This window comes from Fringilla coelebs, assembly GCF_963513975.1.
Source record: "Fringilla coelebs genome assembly, chromosome: 6".
Lineage (NCBI taxonomy): Eukaryota > Metazoa > Chordata > Aves > Passeriformes > Fringillidae > Fringilla > Fringilla coelebs.
In genome coordinates this window covers 22,602,159-22,621,322 of record NC_140034.1, presented here as the reverse complement: position 1 = coordinate 22,621,322, position 19,164 = coordinate 22,602,159, and the positions used below count along the sequence as shown (strand labels likewise).

General features: G+C 45.3%; 1 protein-coding gene across 3 annotated transcripts in view; it reads left to right on the top strand.

Moving 5' to 3' along the window:
* ESRRB (estrogen related receptor beta) overlaps positions 1 to 19,164 on the top strand; it is a 127,859-nt gene that overhangs the window by 90,966 nt on the left and 17,729 nt on the right. For all 3 annotated transcript variants that reach the window (XM_084208528.1, XM_084208527.1, XM_084208529.1), the window contains one exon: positions 4,904 to 5,020. In XM_084208528.1, coding sequence (XP_084064654.1) covers positions 4,904 to 5,020 — 117 coding nt within the window. The remainder of the gene's footprint in view (positions 1 to 4,903; positions 5,021 to 19,164) is intronic.

The window sequence follows — 19,164 nt, the reverse complement described above, 5'->3', positions numbered from 1 at the left end:
GAATATTAACCAATAACAGTGCTGTGTAACCACGTGTGTCCTTTATTATTCAACATACTCATGACTATAACTACCTTGCGTCTATTTTTCATCTTCAAATGGTAAAAATAAAGGCCATTTCTAAGATGACCCATTATTATAAACAAAAAGCTCAAAGCTCAGCAAAACATTGGAGATTCAGAGAAAAGAGACACATTTACCATCATCTTCTGGATAGGAAAGTTGTGTTAGGCAAAGTGCCTGCATCTGTGGATTTGCAGCTTGAGTCCTGCGAGCTTCAAGCTGAGTGTAGCAACAGAACTGCTGTGTTGGGATTCCTCTACACCAATAAGGGGCTTAAAAGGTGGATAATGGAGCTCAGAAGACTTGTAGGGATTTATAACAGGCTTGTAATAAAGTCTTCTAGGGCTTTCTGTTTCTTGTTGTGGTGCTTGGAGTGGCTCCTAGGAAGAGGAGTAGTTGACAGAGGCTTTCCTGAGCGGAAGAGCGTTACAATCCCCATGCACAAAGGAGGTTTTGTGTCCCTACAGTAGCAGCCACATCAGCTGGGCACTGTCCTATCCTTCTGTCCTTCCCAGAAATGTGCCTGCTACTTTTCAGGTGGCAGTTCACAGCTTTCCAAAGACTTCTGAAGCTTACCCAGGGAAAGTGTGGCATTCAATGATCTAGTGCTTGACTGCTACTTACTATTCACAGATCAGTTGAATTTAAAAAACCATCTTCAGTGCAACCTCAACTCTATTAATCTAGTGTTTTCTGTTTGCCTCAGTACATCTGTACAGCAAGCTCTGTGTAGAAGAATCTTTTCTGTGGAAGTTCTGTAAAATACTTCTGTGCCTGAAACTCTGTGGTCAAATTTGCTGCTGATAGGGAGCCCCAGAAACGCCATCCTGCATGCTTGTGCAAGCAGGAGGCCGATTTGAGTGAGGTTTTGTGAAATGTCCAAGCCTTCTTTTGTGAGCAGGAGCCTGGTGTGCCGCCCTGAGGAGGCAAACAGTGCTGGTGTTACACCTATATGTATCCTGTTTTCCTTGTAACATCATTTGAATCCTTTCCTTTGAAAGCTGAGGCTTAAAAAATAACCCTTCTTACCTCATGCAGATCACTGAGAGATTTTCCTCTGATTTTCACAAAGTACCTCTCCTCACACCAGGGCTTGAACTGTGATGCCTCAGCTAGAAGGAGTAATTGAAGTGAATAGTAATGAAGAAGAAACAAGAAAAAACAAGATGGGCTTTTTTAGAATCAGGAGCTGAAACTTATTTAAGGACTTTGTTGGCTATTTTTATCTAGTCTTTCCTGAGTTTCCTTGCAGAAAGGCTTTCTAGAAAGGCAGAATCAGTAAGCAGGGAGTAGCTTGAGTCCCCAGTGCTGTACTGATTTTGAGCTCTGTTCCTCTGAGGACCCTATCCCTAATTTAAGCAGGAGATGGGTGGGATTTTTCTGTGCTCCCCAAGCTCAGGGAGGCATTCTTGTCTTCCCAGTCCATCCTGCTCCAGAGAGGTAGGGTGAATATAGGGTCTCTTGAAGTTTTGGCGTACAATTTTCAGGTGCTACTAATTATATGTACACTAGAAAATATGTTCCAAATTGTTTAACAGCCAGAGGTCTAATTTTGCAGAAAATAGGGTAGTTTTGCAGTTCTCCAGCATAAAAAAGCATGATCTATCACTTTAATAGTCCTTTGCTGTTTTGTAGCATCTCTCATCTAAGGCCTTTAAAGTACAGTTACACCTTAATGAATAGAGACTTGCAATCTCTCCAGAAGGTAGGTTTGGTGTTCATTTCATTTTGCACATGAGCAAACTAGGACATGGTGAGGAAGTGATTTAACCTCCAAGGTGATATACGAGGCTTAGAAGAAATCCAAACTCTGATCTGTTCACCACTTGACTTTTGAAGCCATTTTTAAGGTATATCTTGTCCCATGGCATCGGTGAAGTTCTACCATTTTTTTAAGATAATATGTAAATATTTTCTGAGTAAAGGAATCTCTCTAATAAGCAACAGCTCAAAGCAAGGCCTTGTCTATTGAATTATCCCCTTTTTTCCCCCTTCCGTCTAGGGCACATAATCTACAGTTCATGACACACAGAGTCTTGACTCACATTTTGTAGTTGCATACAGAGTTGTCCATGTCTGTGTGCACCTTTGTGTGCTGACACTCTTCTGCAGGACTTTGCAGCATCCCCAGCTGCTGCAGTGAAGGGAAGTTCTCTCTGAGGCCCCTGTGCTGGCAGCTGGGCTGGTGATCTGACTGCCAGCCGCTGGGAGGCTGTTGGAATTTCGATGAGTTAATCTCATCACTTTATCACAGGGCACTTACAGAAATTACAGGGAGCTGTGAGCAACTCACTGTGCTGGCAGCCAGCCCCAGGACCCATAAAAGAAATTGAGACACAAAAAAAAAAAAAAAAAAAAAAAGAAAAAAATCCGAGAACTCTGGTAAACTTTTGGAAATGTCAGGTTTTTTTCTGGTCGCGTTCTGCTTGGGTAAGGCTGATTGTGCCTTCCCTAGTGATGCCCCTGCTCTCTGCAGTAATGGCAGGCATTGCCCCCAGCTGTGGCTCTCAGTCTCTGCAGTGCACAGCATCTTCTGGGGCCTGATATAAAACTCCCAGTGCCTAGCCTCCTCTGAGGCTCAGTTAGCAATCATGATCCCAGCACAGACGTGTCTCTGAGAGCTGCTTATTCGAGCTGCACATTGCGTGTGTATATGGTAACCAGTACCTACACATCTCTCACACTCTCCCATTTAGTTGTGATGTAGGATTTGTAGGCTCTATCCAGTCAAAGGATCCAGGGAGTAGAGGCATGGGGAAGCTTGGGGATCTGCTTGATACTATGGAGGGACCTTGAGCTTCTAGATGAGAGCTGTCACTGACTCCCACTGCTATAAAGGCTCAGTGTCCTTACTGTAGTGTCTCTGTGTTAGGGCAAATTTTTGGCCTTTGCACCACAAAACATGAAATCTAGCATCTCTCCAGAGCTCTGATCCTGTCTTTGGTGAGAAAGGCTGGCATTCAAACAAAGGCAAAGCCTCCCAAAATGAGACTGTGTCTGAGATTTTTCCCTGTTTTGCTCCTGCTCTGTTCCTTCCCGTGTGGGGTACAGCAAGCATCTGATCACGAGATCAAGGCCACCATACTCATGGGTCTGTAATGTGCTGGAGCTCTGTGTCTAGAACAGGAATTGGTTTATTACCTTGAGATCTAGCTTGAATCTCAATTTCCAGCTCTCTGAGAACATTGATACATGGCTGGCTATTGAAATTCAGATGCTGCACAATGACGAAATACAGCCTGAATGGAAGCAACTTGTGCAGCACACTCTGCTCTTGCTGACAAACTGCATTTGGGGGCAGATGAGCAGTGGTGAGGGGAACAGGGTGGCTGGGCTGAAGCTTAGGGAGAAGTTGCAAGTCTTATGACAAAACAAGAAGCAAGAGGAAGAATGTTTATTGCTAGTAGCCTGACCACCTTTAGGCTTTGGGGTTTGTGTGCTCCTGGGATTTCTTGGCATGGGCCAAGAATAATGAGATAAATCAAATGGTGCTCTCTTTCTTTTGATTCTGTGCTCTGTTTTTCCACTCAGAAATCCAGGGGGCTTTCCAATAGCTTAGTGAACCCCAAGGTCTATTTACCACCCCAAGAGATTTATATGTTTCAGATTGTTGATCTTTATTTACAGGAGGGAATGGTCTTGCACAAAACACAAAAATCCATTACAAAAGTAGGAATAGAAATCAAGTCTTGTCCCAGTTTTACTAAACTGTAAACTGTACTTCTAATCTGATGCTATACGAAGTCCATATTGTGTGTTCTCTCAGCTCTTACCTTGACTTCTCTCTACAGGTCTGATTGAACTCTCAAACATCAGTTTCCTACTCTAAATCATTAAACCAGCTTTTCTATTGTTCCACTGGTGTAGAGCTTAGGTACCTTTTTCAGCGCTGCCTGATTTACCAGTAACTAGACTGCTTTAAATGTATTGTCATTGTCAATGCATCAGTGCCAAGTTTAGATTTCCAGACCAGCTCCACAGCAAACATTGCCCAGCCCTCTTCAGAAGCATCAGCTCAAAGTGAATGGCAGGATTCTGTTTGTTGTCTTCTAGTACTAAATAAGTGTTGCCTTACGTTGTGATTCCACTTACATCCTTTTATCAGACCCTTGCATCCATGTTTTGGTTATATTTTGGCTTATAATAAAATGTGATGTGATTAGAGATAAATTTGGGATGCTTCTTTCTCATCTTGTCTTATAGGCAGTGTTGAAGCGTGATCATAAATAAAAGGGAATGAGGAAAGTGGGAAGAGGGAAAGAATCCTGTGCAGAGGGTGAGAGTAGGGGCACAAGGACTAATAAAGTAAAAATGTAAAGATTTGCACAGAGAACCCATGTTCATTTTACAGGACATTACCCACTTTTCTCAACGCAGACCTATTGCTTCCCTGCTACCTGTAGTATGCCAGCTGGCAGGAGGAAGCAAAGGAGAAAATGCTGTCCCTCTGAACTCCCTAGTTGCCCAAGCAGGACAAGAAAGGGCAGGTGACATCCATCCCACAGACATGGAGCAAGACTGGCAACAAAGGAAATTCTAGTATTGTCTGAACTGCTCCCACTCTCATCCCTGGACTTCAGGGAACAGGCCAGGTTTCAAGGGGTGCCACACAAGGGATGACGACATGCCTGGAGGACACGTGCCTGAAAACCCAGCACTGCAGCCATCCCCTTGGCTAGGTCAGCAGGGTCAAGTCTCAGAGGATGTGTGTGTAAGTGAATGAGCAAACATGCAACATTTACAGACTGACCGTGGTGGAAATATCTGGGCACTGCAGCCTGTCCCTGGATCCATGGGACGAACATGACTCCTGGGTGACCATCTCTGTGTTTGCTTTCAGGGAATATTGAGTACAGCTGCCCGGCCACCAATGAGTGTGAGATCACGAAACGGAGGCGCAAGTCCTGTCAGGCCTGTCGCTTCATGAAATGCCTCAAAGTGGGGATGCTAAAAGAAGGTAAGACAGAGACAGAATGAAATTTTTCTCTGTCCCCACAGTGCCTGGGATTCCAGACCTTGCAGAATCTCCCAGGCTAACTACATGCTTGCCCTCTTTGTGTTTCCGAATGTATCTTTTTACAGGCTTTGTAAGAGAGTCAGGATGGGCAGTGACCAAGAGGGCAGTCCCGAGAGACGAGTGGTTCTGGTCAGTGCTCTCATGCTCCGTTATTAAATAACTGGAAACTGGTGATTCCAGGCTCTTTCCTTTCCCAAAGGAACCCTGGGCTGGAGGGTGTTTCTCTTCTTGCACTCTAGTAATTTTTCGGTGTTGAGGAGGAGAGGCTCTTTTGTTAACATTACTAAGTTGGCAGCTCTTCATAAGGGAAGGATGGAGTTAATGCAGAGCTGTGGCACAGTGTGCAATGAAAGCCTGCCTGTATTACCACTCAGGAGACTTTCTGAAGATGGTTGGTAGCACAGGTTTGTTTGGGAGCTGTGGGTCCCCTGCCCTGCATACTCAGTCTGTGTTTTGCTCAGCCTATTGATCTGTTCAGCGCTCTTTGAGCAGTGTTCAGCTTCTCTCCTGTGCTGTTTTTCCTCCCACACCCCCCTTTTCAATCCTTGTCCATTAAAGAGGAACCACAGGGAATTCAGTGGCAATTAAACACATTCTTATGGATTGACTTTAAAGGTTTGTTTCCCTTGGGTCCCTCTGGGAAAGGCAGTGGGGGAGGAGGGGAAGGAAGGAGAAGCACTGCACATAGCCTTTTGCATTGCTATACCAGCGGAGCAAGGTCCTCTCAGCTTAACCACAAGAAACAGCTGCTGGCTGTGGTTATGCACGAGTCCTGTAGGCTGGAGCCAAGATGCCAGCATACAACTTTCTTCCAGGTCATAACATCACAGCAGCTGGTAATAAATTGTACAATGTCAATTGAGTGTGTATTGCTTCTCACTAGAGTTCTCTCATTTCTTGAGAGTCAGGTTGATGGCAGCCAGTGTTGTTAAGAATGTAGATTAGACATTAAACCCATTTTGTTCTTTGATGGATGTGTCGTTTCTGTGGTTAAATGTCTTTCTTCTAGAGCATACCAGTTCCCACGGGGAGGAGATGCAAGCTCCTGCAGTTCGGCCGTTCCCGACCTAGGTGTAGAGGTGGTTGACTCAGAGGATCTTGATCTCCTACTGGGAGGAAGGCACCTACTTTGTAGTTAGAGACCACTGGAAACCTGCTTCTCTGCATGTGGTAGTTCAGGGAGGGGATGTGTCCCGTCACCCACCAAAGCCAATATGCACTGGTGACACCGGCTTTAGTGAGAGTGCAGTTGTTAATGCGCTGTAGCCTATTCATTGAATCCCACAAAACAACCTTAAATGCCTGTAGTGGCTCCAGTCATCCTGCAGAGCAGCAGCACAGGTTCAGGCTTGCTGGCTGCCAGTGTTTGAGCTGTCCTGCTTCTGAGCAGTTGAGGTTCTTGGAGCTGGCAGCTGGGGGAACAGTCACGGGAGCCAGTGCTGGTGTGCTGGCTGTGTGGTCAGGGCACCTCTGCTTCCAGATCTGGGAGTTCAGCACGATCCAGAGCACGGTCCTGTGAAGGGTTTTATGTCTTAGCCTCCAAGTTCTGTGAAACCAGTTAACTTCTTCCAGACCAGAATTAGTCTGGAAAGCAATGTAAATTCACTCACACTGCTGCACCTGAACTCCCAAACCCTGTGGGATACTACCCGTGGTAAACTGAAATTTGACTCTATGGCTGCTTTTGTGCTGAAATGTATTTAGTTATTCATATAGGGATTGATCAGGCATCATTAAAGTCACTGGAGAAGGGTGGTTTGCTATTGACGTTAGTGTATCTATGATCCTGCCCATAATATTTAGAGCTGTGGAAAATACAGCATAAAGATTTATTGATAGCAATGGGATACAAGAGCACATGATAATATCAAGAAGAGCAGAGGAGACTACCCTAGCAATCTTCAAATAGGGGTCCTGTGTCCTGACAGAGAGTGGTCAAGTGATGTTGGGCAGGCATCTTTTTTTCTCTCTTTTGCTCAGTATCCCAAGCTGAGAAATAAGGGTCATTCTGCTTTGCTTTGCAAAATAATTTTGAGGACCAATTAGTTAACTTTATGTGAAGCTTGGTGGAAGCACAAAGTATTAGTATACAGAATTCAATCAATACACATCTTTAAAAGCCAAATCCAAGAAGGGAGAAAAAGTGTCACACAATTTGGTCTCCATAGAGCCAAGAGTTTCTAGAAAGAACAAATCCATAATTGTTTGAATTGCTCAAAATGCAGAATTGACAAGGGATTTCAGATTAGAAAAGGTTCATTGGTCTTTTCCATCTCTGATCTGTCATGCTATTAGCTCATTCATCCCTTTTCTCTGCCAAGGCATGAGTGTTCCCATCTGTACCATTCTAGTAGTTTAACTGTTTTTAAGAATCCCTGATGTTTTGGTTTCCCCAGAGAGCCTATTCTTCAGTCTCCAAACTCTCATTAGGACAAGCTGTCTCTTGATATTTGGGTTTTGATTATTTTTCCTTTTAATAGATCTGCTTCCTACTTTGCCTTGGTGTACCTCTCTCATCATCTCTAGGTTCATGCATGGCAGAAGGTTGCTAAGCCATGTTCTTTGTCCTGCTTGATTATCAAAAGTTTGGAGAAAAGCAGTCTTTTGGTTAAAGGCAAGATCTAGAAACCAGTTTTTCTCTTCACAGTTTTCTCCTTGGGCAAGCCACTGGGCTTGTAACTCAGTGGGGATGTTTCTGGGTAGAGAAACTATCCATTTGCTCAAGAAGAATATGATGTTCCATTAGTAACTAGTTAAGAGCTTCATGATTTCTTCTCATTTTCCTGATTATTGTTGCCATACATAATGCCATCTCCTGCCTGCTGGGCATGTGGCGTTACCTTGTTCTAGAAGCAGAAGGCATCAGTACTCAAAGATGGCAAAAAACAAATAACCATGACTTCAAGATCTGCTTTGCACTTGAAATGCTCAGCTTGATGCTGCAGGAGACTTGAATCCTCCTCTTGGGGACTGCATATAAGGGTCACCAGACATCTCTTCTCCCTGCATAGGCTGCAGCTAGGCAGAAAGCTGTGGATGTAGCCCTTTAAGATCCAGGGAGATTGGCCCTGACATAGACATGCAGGTTATTCAGGCAATGCCAAGTGAATGAGGATCAGGGCAGGAAGAGAGCCAATGGAGCAATCAATAGGTGTCTCAGATATCCAGGCCACTTTCTTTAAGAGAGCTCTGATCAATGTATTGCAACAAGGGAACTGCACGGACACCAGAGCTCTGCTGTCTCAGGTTCTCCTGGTGTGGTGCTGCAGAGCAGGCAAGACTCACTGGGGAAAGTGGCGAGCAGAAAGCTCTGCCCACGGAGCCCAGCTGGCTCAGATGTCTCAAGTGTTGGCCTGTCTGTCTCTCACTTTCCCTGTCCATCTAGAGCGTGCCTCCAGGGAGCGTTAATTAGCCCTAGCAGTCTCGTATAGGAACCTGCTGAATCTCAAGTACAGCATTCCAGCAGACTCCAGTCCCAGTGTTCATGTAGGGATGCACTGTCCCCAGAAAATCTGTGCTCTGCTGCTCTTTGCCTTGCTGCACCACCAGCCTGCAGGCAGTGGAGATGGGCATCTTCACAGCTCTGTCTAGTAGAATTGCATGCCCCTCTGCTCTGCAAAAATCAGGGAAACCAATGATACTGCTCACCCCAAATGGGGAAGATCATGTCTGGTGTAGGGGGATGGCCAGTGCAGGAAAAGTGTGCCCTGCAACTTGTAGTGGAGAGGCTTTTTTCAGAGCTGGGAATCCCAGGATTTGTCCAGCCCATGGCCTCTCTTTGCTCCTGTTGCTGTGCCTCCAATGACTAAGTTTAGTTCTTTAACTGTGGGCCCTACAGAGTGGATCTAGATCTTCCCGGACTTCTGGAATAATATACAGAGAAATTTCAGTAGTTTGGCTGCTCAAAACTCTTTTAAAAACTCAGTATACCTTGTCAGTTTTAGGAAGAATATACCCTTGCCATTCATGCTCTAGTCACCCATAACCTTTCTGTTCTACAGCAATTTGTTTTTCTTCAAGAGGCAGATATAATTTCAGATGACACGATGTTTGTGTATGTGGGCTTAGAGGTTTCATTTTGGACATTGGTTGGCTGGTTAAACATGACCTCACAACTTTGCCCTCCACACCTCTGCTGCCTCTCAGAACCTGCAGCACACTCAGGTCCTCCAGAACCTGTGGCAACTCCTCTTCTCTGACCTTGGTATCTGTAGGACTGTTTCTTTTGTATTTTCCCATGCCTCTCTCAGAGCTGCTTTTACCCTTCTTGAATTTGTTATCACAGAGGCACTACCAGCATTGCTGAGTTTTGGGCAGTGGTGAGTCCCTTTTGGAGCTGTCTGGAGTGGACATCGGGGCAGTTTCTGATGTCTTCTCACAGAAACCACCCTGTAGTAGTCTCCTGCTACAAAAACCTTGTAACATAAATGCAGTACTGCCCATGAAAGGGAAATGTTCTGAGATCATCAGAAGAGGGATGGGGATAACAGGTGAATTGCAATGAAACATCAAGGCCTCTCATTACAGAACTCATCTTTGGCTGGAAATGACAGACAGGCAAGTGGAGGAGACAGATATTGGACATATCAAACCATGCCACACCAAAGAGAATTGACTGGCTGTTGTCTGGTTGTTTGGCCCTTTCTCTTGTGGAAGCTCTGCAGAACTTTTTCTTCAAAGGATTGTATTGTCCCTAAAGCTGTGTTGTTCCCTGTTCTGTGCTGGCACATTTGCAGAGACCCAAATGGAGCATAAACAGTTCTGAAAAGGAAGCAAAGCTGGGTCATGAAATGCTTTCCATGAAGTGCATGCATATACAATTGTATCACATCACAGCAGAAAACCACACAGGACAGAAAATGTCTGTTAAAAAAAAAATCTCATCCAGGCATTGAAATGCCATTGATGATTCCCCCAGCCTTTGAGTCTTATTTTCCTTCTTAATGGAAGTAATGTGTATTATGTTGCTGAAGTTGTCCTCTGCTCCCTGCCAGTGCTGAGACTTGTCTGAGTCCTGCTCATGACTGAGTCCTAAGTGCAACTTTCTGGGATGTATGAGTGGCTTCTGCCCAGCTTCTTGCAGACATCACTGGACAGCTTCCAAGAAAGAGGGCAAAGACTGAAAGGACCCTGTGGATGTGTCCAGGGATAGACCAGGTATACCTTATTTCAGAAAGCAGAAGATAGGAGTTCACAGGAGTGCGTGCACTGCACGTGCTAAAAGCAGGAGTGGGGATTCCTCAGATAGGAAACCTGCTCTGTATGAGGTGTTTTACCCCACTCTGAATGCCTTTGAAGGTAAGTTGTCCTCAGGCCTTGCCTCCTGGCTCTCAAGAATCACCCTTGTGTGGTGAGGGTGAAGTCTACAAATAAAAGGAAGGAAAGTAGAAGGATATGTAATCTTGATCTGGATGCACAAAAGGGAGGCTTTTTAATAGCAAGAGAGAAGTTAGGCAATTATCCAGTAAAGACATGTGATTTATCATATCTGCATGACTCTTTCTTCCCAAAACTGTTATGCTGTAGTAAGCTCAGGTACAACCATTCCTTGCCAGGTTTTTCTCCTTTGCTCCAAGTGCATTTCAATAAGAAATGCTAGAGAACATTCAAAAATTGAATTCAACGGGGAACCCAAATTCTTTGCTACAAATCTCCCAAGCTCTTGGACTCCTATGTGTCTAATATAATTTCTGATGTAAAGTTTGCTGGAATGTGTGGATACGGACGCTGCAGCAGCAGGCAGTGAAACAGGCAAGAGAAGTCTACAGAAGAAGGCTACAAAGTTCATTCAGCTCTTCCTGTTCCCTTGTCCTTCCTCTCCCCGGTGTCTTTGGGAATACCCTGCCTCCCAGAAACTTGCAACAACCTAGTAACCCTTGTGTTATCTAGTGCCTGCATCTCTGTGAATGCTGGAGGTGATGCCCACTTCCAAGATGGTGAGACTGTAATCTCCAAATTTCAGAAGAAGCTATTGCTTGAATCCATTTCCTCTTCAAGACCATGGCTGATCAGGAAACCTTGTACTCAGTGGAATTGGCCAGGTGTTTATTCCTAACTCTTCAGTTTCCCTTACCAGCTGCTGATGTCATAATTTTTTCACAAGGAATCAAATCTGTCATCCTGGACAGTCTTGGCTGTGTGATGTTGTAAATTTGATGCAGTCATGTCATATCTGAGCAAGGGATTCCAAGCACTGGCGATTTCAAACCGCTTCCACTTACAACTTTGCCTTCATCTTCTGCTGAAATCCAGATAACTGAGTCAACAGCAGAGCTCCTTTTCAGCAACGTAACCAAATGGAGGGTGCTTAATTTCTGTTTTCAAGTGAAAGAATCTCTCAATGGAGCAAAGTGCTTCTAGCAGCCTCTCCCTCCTGCCCTCATGCCCGCTTCCAGACCATGTGTTCTCAAAAAGATATTTGATTTCAGTGAAAGCTCAGCTGACATCCCTGCAATATGCTTGGGCTCCTGCTTTGTGCTTCCTGGGAAGGATGAGGGCTCCTCCGGGGACCCTGGGTAATTGGGTTAGTGGCCAGCTCATGTCAGGAAATTAAAAGGTAGCCCAGATCAGGTTGCTGCTGTGTGCAATTTAATGGCTTTGTATTTATAGAGTATTCTGCCTCCAGCCGCTGCCAGATATATCACTATTGGAGGTACCCAAATGAAAAAAGAGAATGAAAAAAGGATTTTTCTTTCTCTAAAATATCCTTGTGTTTCAAAACAGACAGGCAACCCCCTGTCCTTTGAAATGGGATCTCTGGGAGCAGTGAGTGGCATCTTGATGGCTCTATCTTCCACACCCAACTATTTTCCAAGGCATAAATTGAGCATTTGCAATGTGGCTGGAGCTGAGTTGTGACAGAGAGCATGTGCTTTGGCAGGTTGATGGTAATTTTCCAAAGAGGAGACTTCCAGCAGATGGACTGTTCACAAATTGTACATTGGGCTGAGTGCAGTCTGTTTTCTGGACATAGGAATGGCACCCCCAGGACCATCCCTACACCTTCTCCCTTATCTAATGGATTATGAATCTGTTTAATTTGGTTCCTCTCATTCATTTTGAATTTTGTGGTTCTTACCACACCTAACTAGATCTCCATTCTTTTAAACATTGAAGTCCACATTCCATCAATATACATCTAGGTGGGTTCAGAGAGACATCACCTCTACATAGGTTTGTAATAAATACTTTGTGTATTCAGTCACCAAAACTGTGCTTAGTGCTCTTATAATATGTACAGAAAAGAGGAAGCAGATACATACTGCAACAACCATCCTGGGATTTTTAGAACCCAGCCATTGTCCTAGAAGCTTTTAGGCAGTTTTGACAACACAGCAGGTAAGATTCTTCAATGTAAGAATGGATGGGATGGGACTGAATATATGCCCCCACTGGTCTACAGTAACTTTAGGCATGTGCCTCTGGTAACCTGTGTGCCCCAGTGACTCGGCTCTGCCAGGATTCTCAATCCCTTCCCCTGACTCACCTTTGAAGACTGTGCCAGCTCTTGGCCTGCAGGGTATCCTGAGAGGATCTTTATTCAGAACTTCCTGTGGAAGTGGACAGTAGTTCTTAGCATTAGAAAAGCCACTGCTGAGGTGAGGACTTGAGGAGATGCTTCAAAGCTCAAGCAGATTTGCTGTTAGAGGCTGAACAAAGCTGAGCATGCTGTGTAGGTGGATCTAACTCCCTCGCCTCTGTGGATCTCCATCACAAATAGACCTCTTTCCATGCAGTGGTGGGGGCTTCTCTATTGTGTCATATATCAAAAATTGTTGTTCTTGAGCCATACTTATGCTCCTCTACCTGTTCCAAAATCTGCTCCACTGAAATACATTGAGACAGAAAACTGGACTAGAGATAGCATTGGTTTCACCCCACAGGGGTTCTCTTGGTAGTCAGTGAAGAGAGGTATCTGTCATGATGCCTCCTCAGGTAAATGTCTGGCCAGTGAGCTGAATGTGGAGGTGCCTTTTAATCTCTTGCGGGTCAAGGGAGTCCAGATGCACAGAAGGAGCTATCAAAGTCTAAAGTAAGGTGAGTTAAATCACACCTAGGGCTGCATGTTCCTCTAGGCAGCAAACACTGCTTTGGGGCTTTATTTCTGAGTCCTACCTCTTGGAAAATCAGTGGGGCTGAGACTTTGTCATCTTTTAGGTTCTGTTGTGAAAGACAACCTTGGTGTTTCCCTAGCAGGCATGTGTCTGCATCTGTTCCTTTTGCACAGTGTCCCTCAGCCCTCTGCTGTGCAGGTATTGTGGCCATGGGTGACATAACCAATATAGCTGCTGACCTGCTTCAGACTGTTTGGAGGGCTGGGAGGGAAGTCAGAGGAGAACACTTGCACGGACCATGGATACAGGGTGAACACGTGGGTGTGGGGCTTATTGCAGAGAGTTGTTGCAGAGAACGAGGTACAGGGGTATTCTTTATTCCTATTTGTCCTTGAAGCCTTTGTTAATTCCTGACTTTCCAGAGGGAGCAAAGTGGGGGGAGCAAAGTGAGAGGGGCTTAGCATGGGAATAAAGATGTACATTTGAGAGACAGCAGTGGCTAGTGCTGCAGACAGCCCTGCAGAGCTGGCAGCCATGCAGCTGGCACTGGCAGAGGAGAAGGACTGGTTTGAAGCTGTGCGGGTTCCACCTGACTCTGTATGCTTTGGACCAACTGTTTGGGATGTGCTGCTTGTGTTTCTGTGTGTGAGGAGCTGACACCTTGTGTCACTGCTCCAAGGCATCTGAGAGCCTCTGGGACCAGGTATCATCAGGCATCACAGGGCTAACCTGTCTCTCTGCAACCAGGCACTCTTCAGTCAGCCCGACAGTGAAGAAACTTGCCTACCCAACTAACATAACCCTGAAACCATCAAAGGTGGAAGAAGCTGCAGCATCCTACTTGAACTGATCTAATTTCTCTGTAGGCTCTTGTAATACAGGAGATAGATTTTCATGTCCACTTCACCTCATCCCCAGGATAGTTCTTCACCCTCTCTTTGCAAGTGTAATCTCCAGCCTTGGTCCCCTGTGCCAGCCTAGTCACTGGGTTCTTCTGGTGATGCTGATTTGTGACCATCAAGTTGCTTTCCTGTTTTTCAGATGAGTTGGGTAATCACATCAGTCACCTACCAAAAGACTCTCTAGGGGCTGGCCTCTTTTAGCCACAGTGCTAGAGCCTAATAGTATAAAGGGATCTTTTCTCATTCCCAAGCTGGAACCAACCTGAGTAACAAAAGACAGCCCAGTCAGTTTGCAGCCTCTCCACTCCTGTTAGGAGGAGATGCTTTTCCCTATAGTCTATTTCTTTCTTCATCTTGCAGGCCTGACTTTTAACGGTCATCTCTGCTTTCTGTTTCCTTGATAAGCTTCCTCCTGGCTCACTCATCCCATTACCACATGCTGCTGTCTCTCCTGAAGTTTAGAGCAGAAAGGAAGAGGGAAATTTTGTAGGAAACACTTAGGATACAACCCTTCTCCCTTCCTTTCTTCTCTGCTTTTAGCCTATACATTCTGGCTTCCTTGGCCAGTACCAATCCATGTACTTTAGACTGCAGCTCCCAGAGACAGGTGCTCTGCTAGCTACAGACCCTGGAGAGCAGTGTGGAAACTGCAGCTCAAGGATTAGGTGGGCAGTGGACACAGAGCCTGACTAGTGTATCGGGAAAGCTCAGCAAAGCAGCCCTTTTGCTTCCTGGCCAGCCCTTGCCCTGTGTTCCCTTTGGTTGTGCCCTTCTTGGTCTAGACACATATTGTACCATGCAAGCCCTGTAGCCTGGCTCCTCCGTTAGCTCTTTTGGCAAGATAGATCTTTCTGTTCCTATCAATCCATGGGCATGTGATAGGACTCGATGGAAAGTGAGGTGAGGCTGGTAATTTGACACGACAGCTGATATTGGGCCTTGACTGCATTTCCCACTGGCCAGGGCTTAGCTTCACAGAGCTTTTAAGGGTATTTTTAGTCCCCAGAAAATAAAAGAGAAACTAAACCTGACTCTGTGTGCTGTCGCCTCTGCATACTCGGCTATTTTTACTTCCGACAGTCTCGGCCTGGGTCCAGCTTTTAAAAAAAGATGGAATTATTTTACTTCCATTAAGAAAAAAACCCCAAGGCCTGATGTTATCAAGTCGGTAAGGGGACATCTGATCCCAAAGTTGTCGGGCAGACGTCTCTCCAAGGGGCATGTCAGAGAAGTGCAGGGAGCTTGAACGATCAGCAGATCAGCTCTCCCACTGCAGAGGCTTGGTGCTGGCACAGACCTCTCTGCGAGAGTGCTTGGAACACGAGTGGCACCCACAGGACGCTTAGAAAACTGACATCCCTGCCCTGGCAGGATGCTGAGCTGAGAAGTCCTGCACAAGTCCTGGCCCTGCCCTCCTCCCTGCAAGGTCAGAGGGGCTTGGGCAGGCAGGGGAGCTGAGAACAAGCTGTGGGGGAGCTGGAATTCAATCCCTGGGGTGTACACCAGGGTCAGCTCCATAGCTAGGTCAGATGAGGAGGACTTTTATGCAGGGTCTCTCAAAAGGTAGCAAAACTGAATGAAGAACAGCAGTTTATTGCCATAGAGGGGAATGGGAGGAAAGGGCATGTTTCCAGAATAGATAGCCTTAATTTGATGGAACTGCCATCAAGATAAGTTATCAAGGGGTGGTGCTTTCCAAACTTTGTCCTATACTGTTGATCTCAACTCCCTGCTGATAGAAAGCGGGGGGGTCCAGGAGTGCCTGTAGAGGTGACATTTTTGTAGGATGACTGTCTTCTCTCCTTTGAACTGGCCAGTTGTGATTGATGTGAGCATAGGTTTGTGCAGGAGCTTTATTTTGCTGCTGTCTTGTTGTGAGACTGCTGTACCACATCCTATGTAAGTCATCAGTATGGACAGCTGCATCTCATGCGTGGCTGCTGCACCTTGCAGTTGACACTCAGGTGGCTGCACATGTGGTGTTTTACCTGCCCTAGTGATTACAGTGTACCGGCCCCTCAGCTTTGCTCCAGCCCTCTCTCTTTTGTCTTCCTTTACCGTACGTTCTCTCACTTCCATTCATATCCCAGCTTACATTCCCCTCCATTTCTTCTCTGCTTAGTGTTTTCCTTCATGCTGCTTCTCTGAGCTCACCCACCACACCCCTCCACTCCATTTTAATGTCTGTCCTTCAGTGTCCCTCTCAGAGCTGCCCTGTAACCAGCCTGCCTGTCTTAAAATCAACCACAGAGGAAATCAAGCAGAGCAGCAGGCATTAACCTGAATACCTAGATACCACAGGTACTGATTTTTGGCCATGCCCTTTCCTTCCATCTAGATATGACCCATTAGGCTGTCAGATCTTTAGAAAAAGGATTTTGCCATGATACCTATGTCTGGAGTGTCGCAGTCAGGGACTTGGAGGGCTGAAATGCTTTTGTTTACTGTAGTACCTGTCACTGTAGACTACAGAGCCCCTGTAGTCACTTCACTCTGCAGCTGGAGCTAGCCTGTGCTGTGTGGGGCTCAGCCTGTTCACCAGCTCTGCGGTTGGAGCAACGATGGCAGGGTAGAATTGTGGCTCTGCAAGTGCTGATTGAAAATGTTTGCCTCAAGGAGTGTCACAAGGGAAGGGGAACAAGAGGAGGACAAACAGTTGTTCAAAATTAACAAGCTGAAGTCCTTGGGCAAACAGACCTCTATCTGCTCAGTGGGGGAGGGAGGGATGGAGGGTAAATCTCTCTGCGTCTTTCTTATCTTTTTTTAATGCACTTAAGTCCCTTGTGTCCTTATAATCTGATTGAGGGTCCCTAATACTGCTGCAACCTGTGCAGCCATCTCTCTGCCAAGCACTGGAGGATGGCATTCTCCTTGGGAGGGGGAAACAGGCTCCTTCCCCCATTTCCTCCCTACTCCTCCTAGTTCCCCCTCCTGCTGCTTAGCAAACTGCACAGCAAAAGCATCCTGCAGGGCTGTGTGTTGGTTTCTGTCCCTCTTTCCCTCCCCCTGACCACTGGTGTGAGGGAATGCACCCAGCTATGATCCTTATCTGGGAGGGTCCTGGGAAGATGTGATTCAGTCCTGAATCTTGGCAGCCTGTTCCTCTATAATCTTCCAACAGTGTATTCCTGATCCTTTTATTTTTCATACCTGGTTGTTTGGTTTACTGGCAGTTCCAGAAATTTGTGACCCTCCCTTCTCTCCTGGATTACAGGTAGCTGTCATTCATTCAGCAAAGCACAGAATAGAGTCTTATTTCTTAAGAAACCACGGCACATTTACAGAGGGAAAGAAATCATGGATGGAAGTGAAAATTTCCTGCTTCACCCAGGATTTTATTACTGCTGTTCCTTAGGGATCTCCCTAGATAACCTCAGGTTTGGGATTCCCTGGCTGTCCTTTTTGAAATTGCTCTCTGAAGTGTGTTTGGGCTCCCAGGAAGGAGTCTTGCCCACAGGCTACCTGCCATGGGAAATGGAAGTAAAAGAAGCAATAGGCATCATTTTCAGAAACAATACCACATAATGGAAGAGAAAGGTGGTACTTAGGGATGTCCGTGAATTCTCTATACAGAGTAAGAAATAGAAAATGGGGTAGGGGAAAGAAATTACTCAGTGTGACCTGAGTTCACCTACATCAGCTTCATACCTTTCTCTCCATCTTCTCCAACACCTGCTGTCCTCCCATGGCAGCCACCCACAGCAGCAGCTCCCTTGCTGTGCAGAGCTCCACGCCTGCTCATTCCTGCTCAGTGTGAGATCCTGCTGCCAGACTGAGCGTTGTTGGCCTGGTATTCTTGTTGCTTAGGGGGCAATTGGTAGTCAAATTGTTTTGGTGCTCTAGCCACGGAGAATATCGGGATCTAGATGTTGTTGCAAGTAGCAGTTTCAGGTGGTGCAAGTGTGTCAGGTGTGAGCATTATGTTTTCCCTAACAGAGTAAGCAAACATGGCATTGAAATGCAGTGTGACAGACATGCCTCCTTCTAGGGTAGAATATTTGCCAGCTGACTGCAGATTTTTTCAGGTGTACTGGTTGTTCAAAAAGTCACTTCAAAACTGATGTGGAGTGTTTGCTTTTAGTTGTTTGTGTTTATGTAGCGGTATGATTACAAAATATTAATGACTTAATGTGATTAGTAAGTGTATCACATAATTGCTTCCCATGATCAGACTAGGTAAACTCCTGTGTGTTTCTAAGGAAGCACTTGTATAGTGTATATTCAAAATTTTATTCCAATCAAATGCTCCTACATTTACCTTGGAAGATTTTTTTTCCAAAGCTGTTTCTCCCAGCAAGACTGAGTTACCCCAGTTTCACAGACTGATTATCAGAGTCCATATGGCTGCTCAGAAAAAACCAGACAACTGCACAAATATCTGTAGGGTTTTTTTCACAGTTTCTTTTTAACATCATATTTTGTACTAATGTGACAACTCAGTTGTTGTTCCTGGTCTATTGATGATGCTTTGGTTTTTTGCATGGTGACAATCACTGGTACTTCCCAGTCACTGGGATTTTTTTCACTGTACTTTGAAAGAGCTGCAACAAATTCTTCAGTGTCTCCCTACTTTGTCTTTATCATTGCTTTATTGTAGCCAAGGTTGTTTCTATTTATTTGGATTCTACTTTTATTACAGTTGCCTTACTTGATCAAGGCTGAAGCATCTTTGTTGAACTCATAGTTCATTATCTGTTTGCTATAGGTCACTTTTTTCAAATATAAACAGTGAGAGGTCACAGAACATTTAACTTCTCATTTTTAAGAACAAGGTCACAAGGTTCTGTGAGAGGTCACAGAACATTTAACTTCTCATTTTTATAACTGCTGGCTTGATTGACATTTAAAGTGTTTCTTTTGAAAAGTAGGATCATGTAGAGGGCATTGAGTTCTGAAGCTTTTCATTTGCCCATAAGATTTATAGTGATTCAAGAGTTTGAATGGGTTAATTTCTGTGTTCAATAATGTTTTGAATAAAAGTGAAGCTCAGAGCAGCATGCTTAGAGCTGGAGGCAGTCTAGCTGGTATTGAGATTTATAGGTTCAGCTGAGATCTAAAGTGAGATCTCTGAGATCTCCCCTCAAGGGAGAGGGAAGCTGCCTGGAGTGTGGGGAACATCTTACTTAGC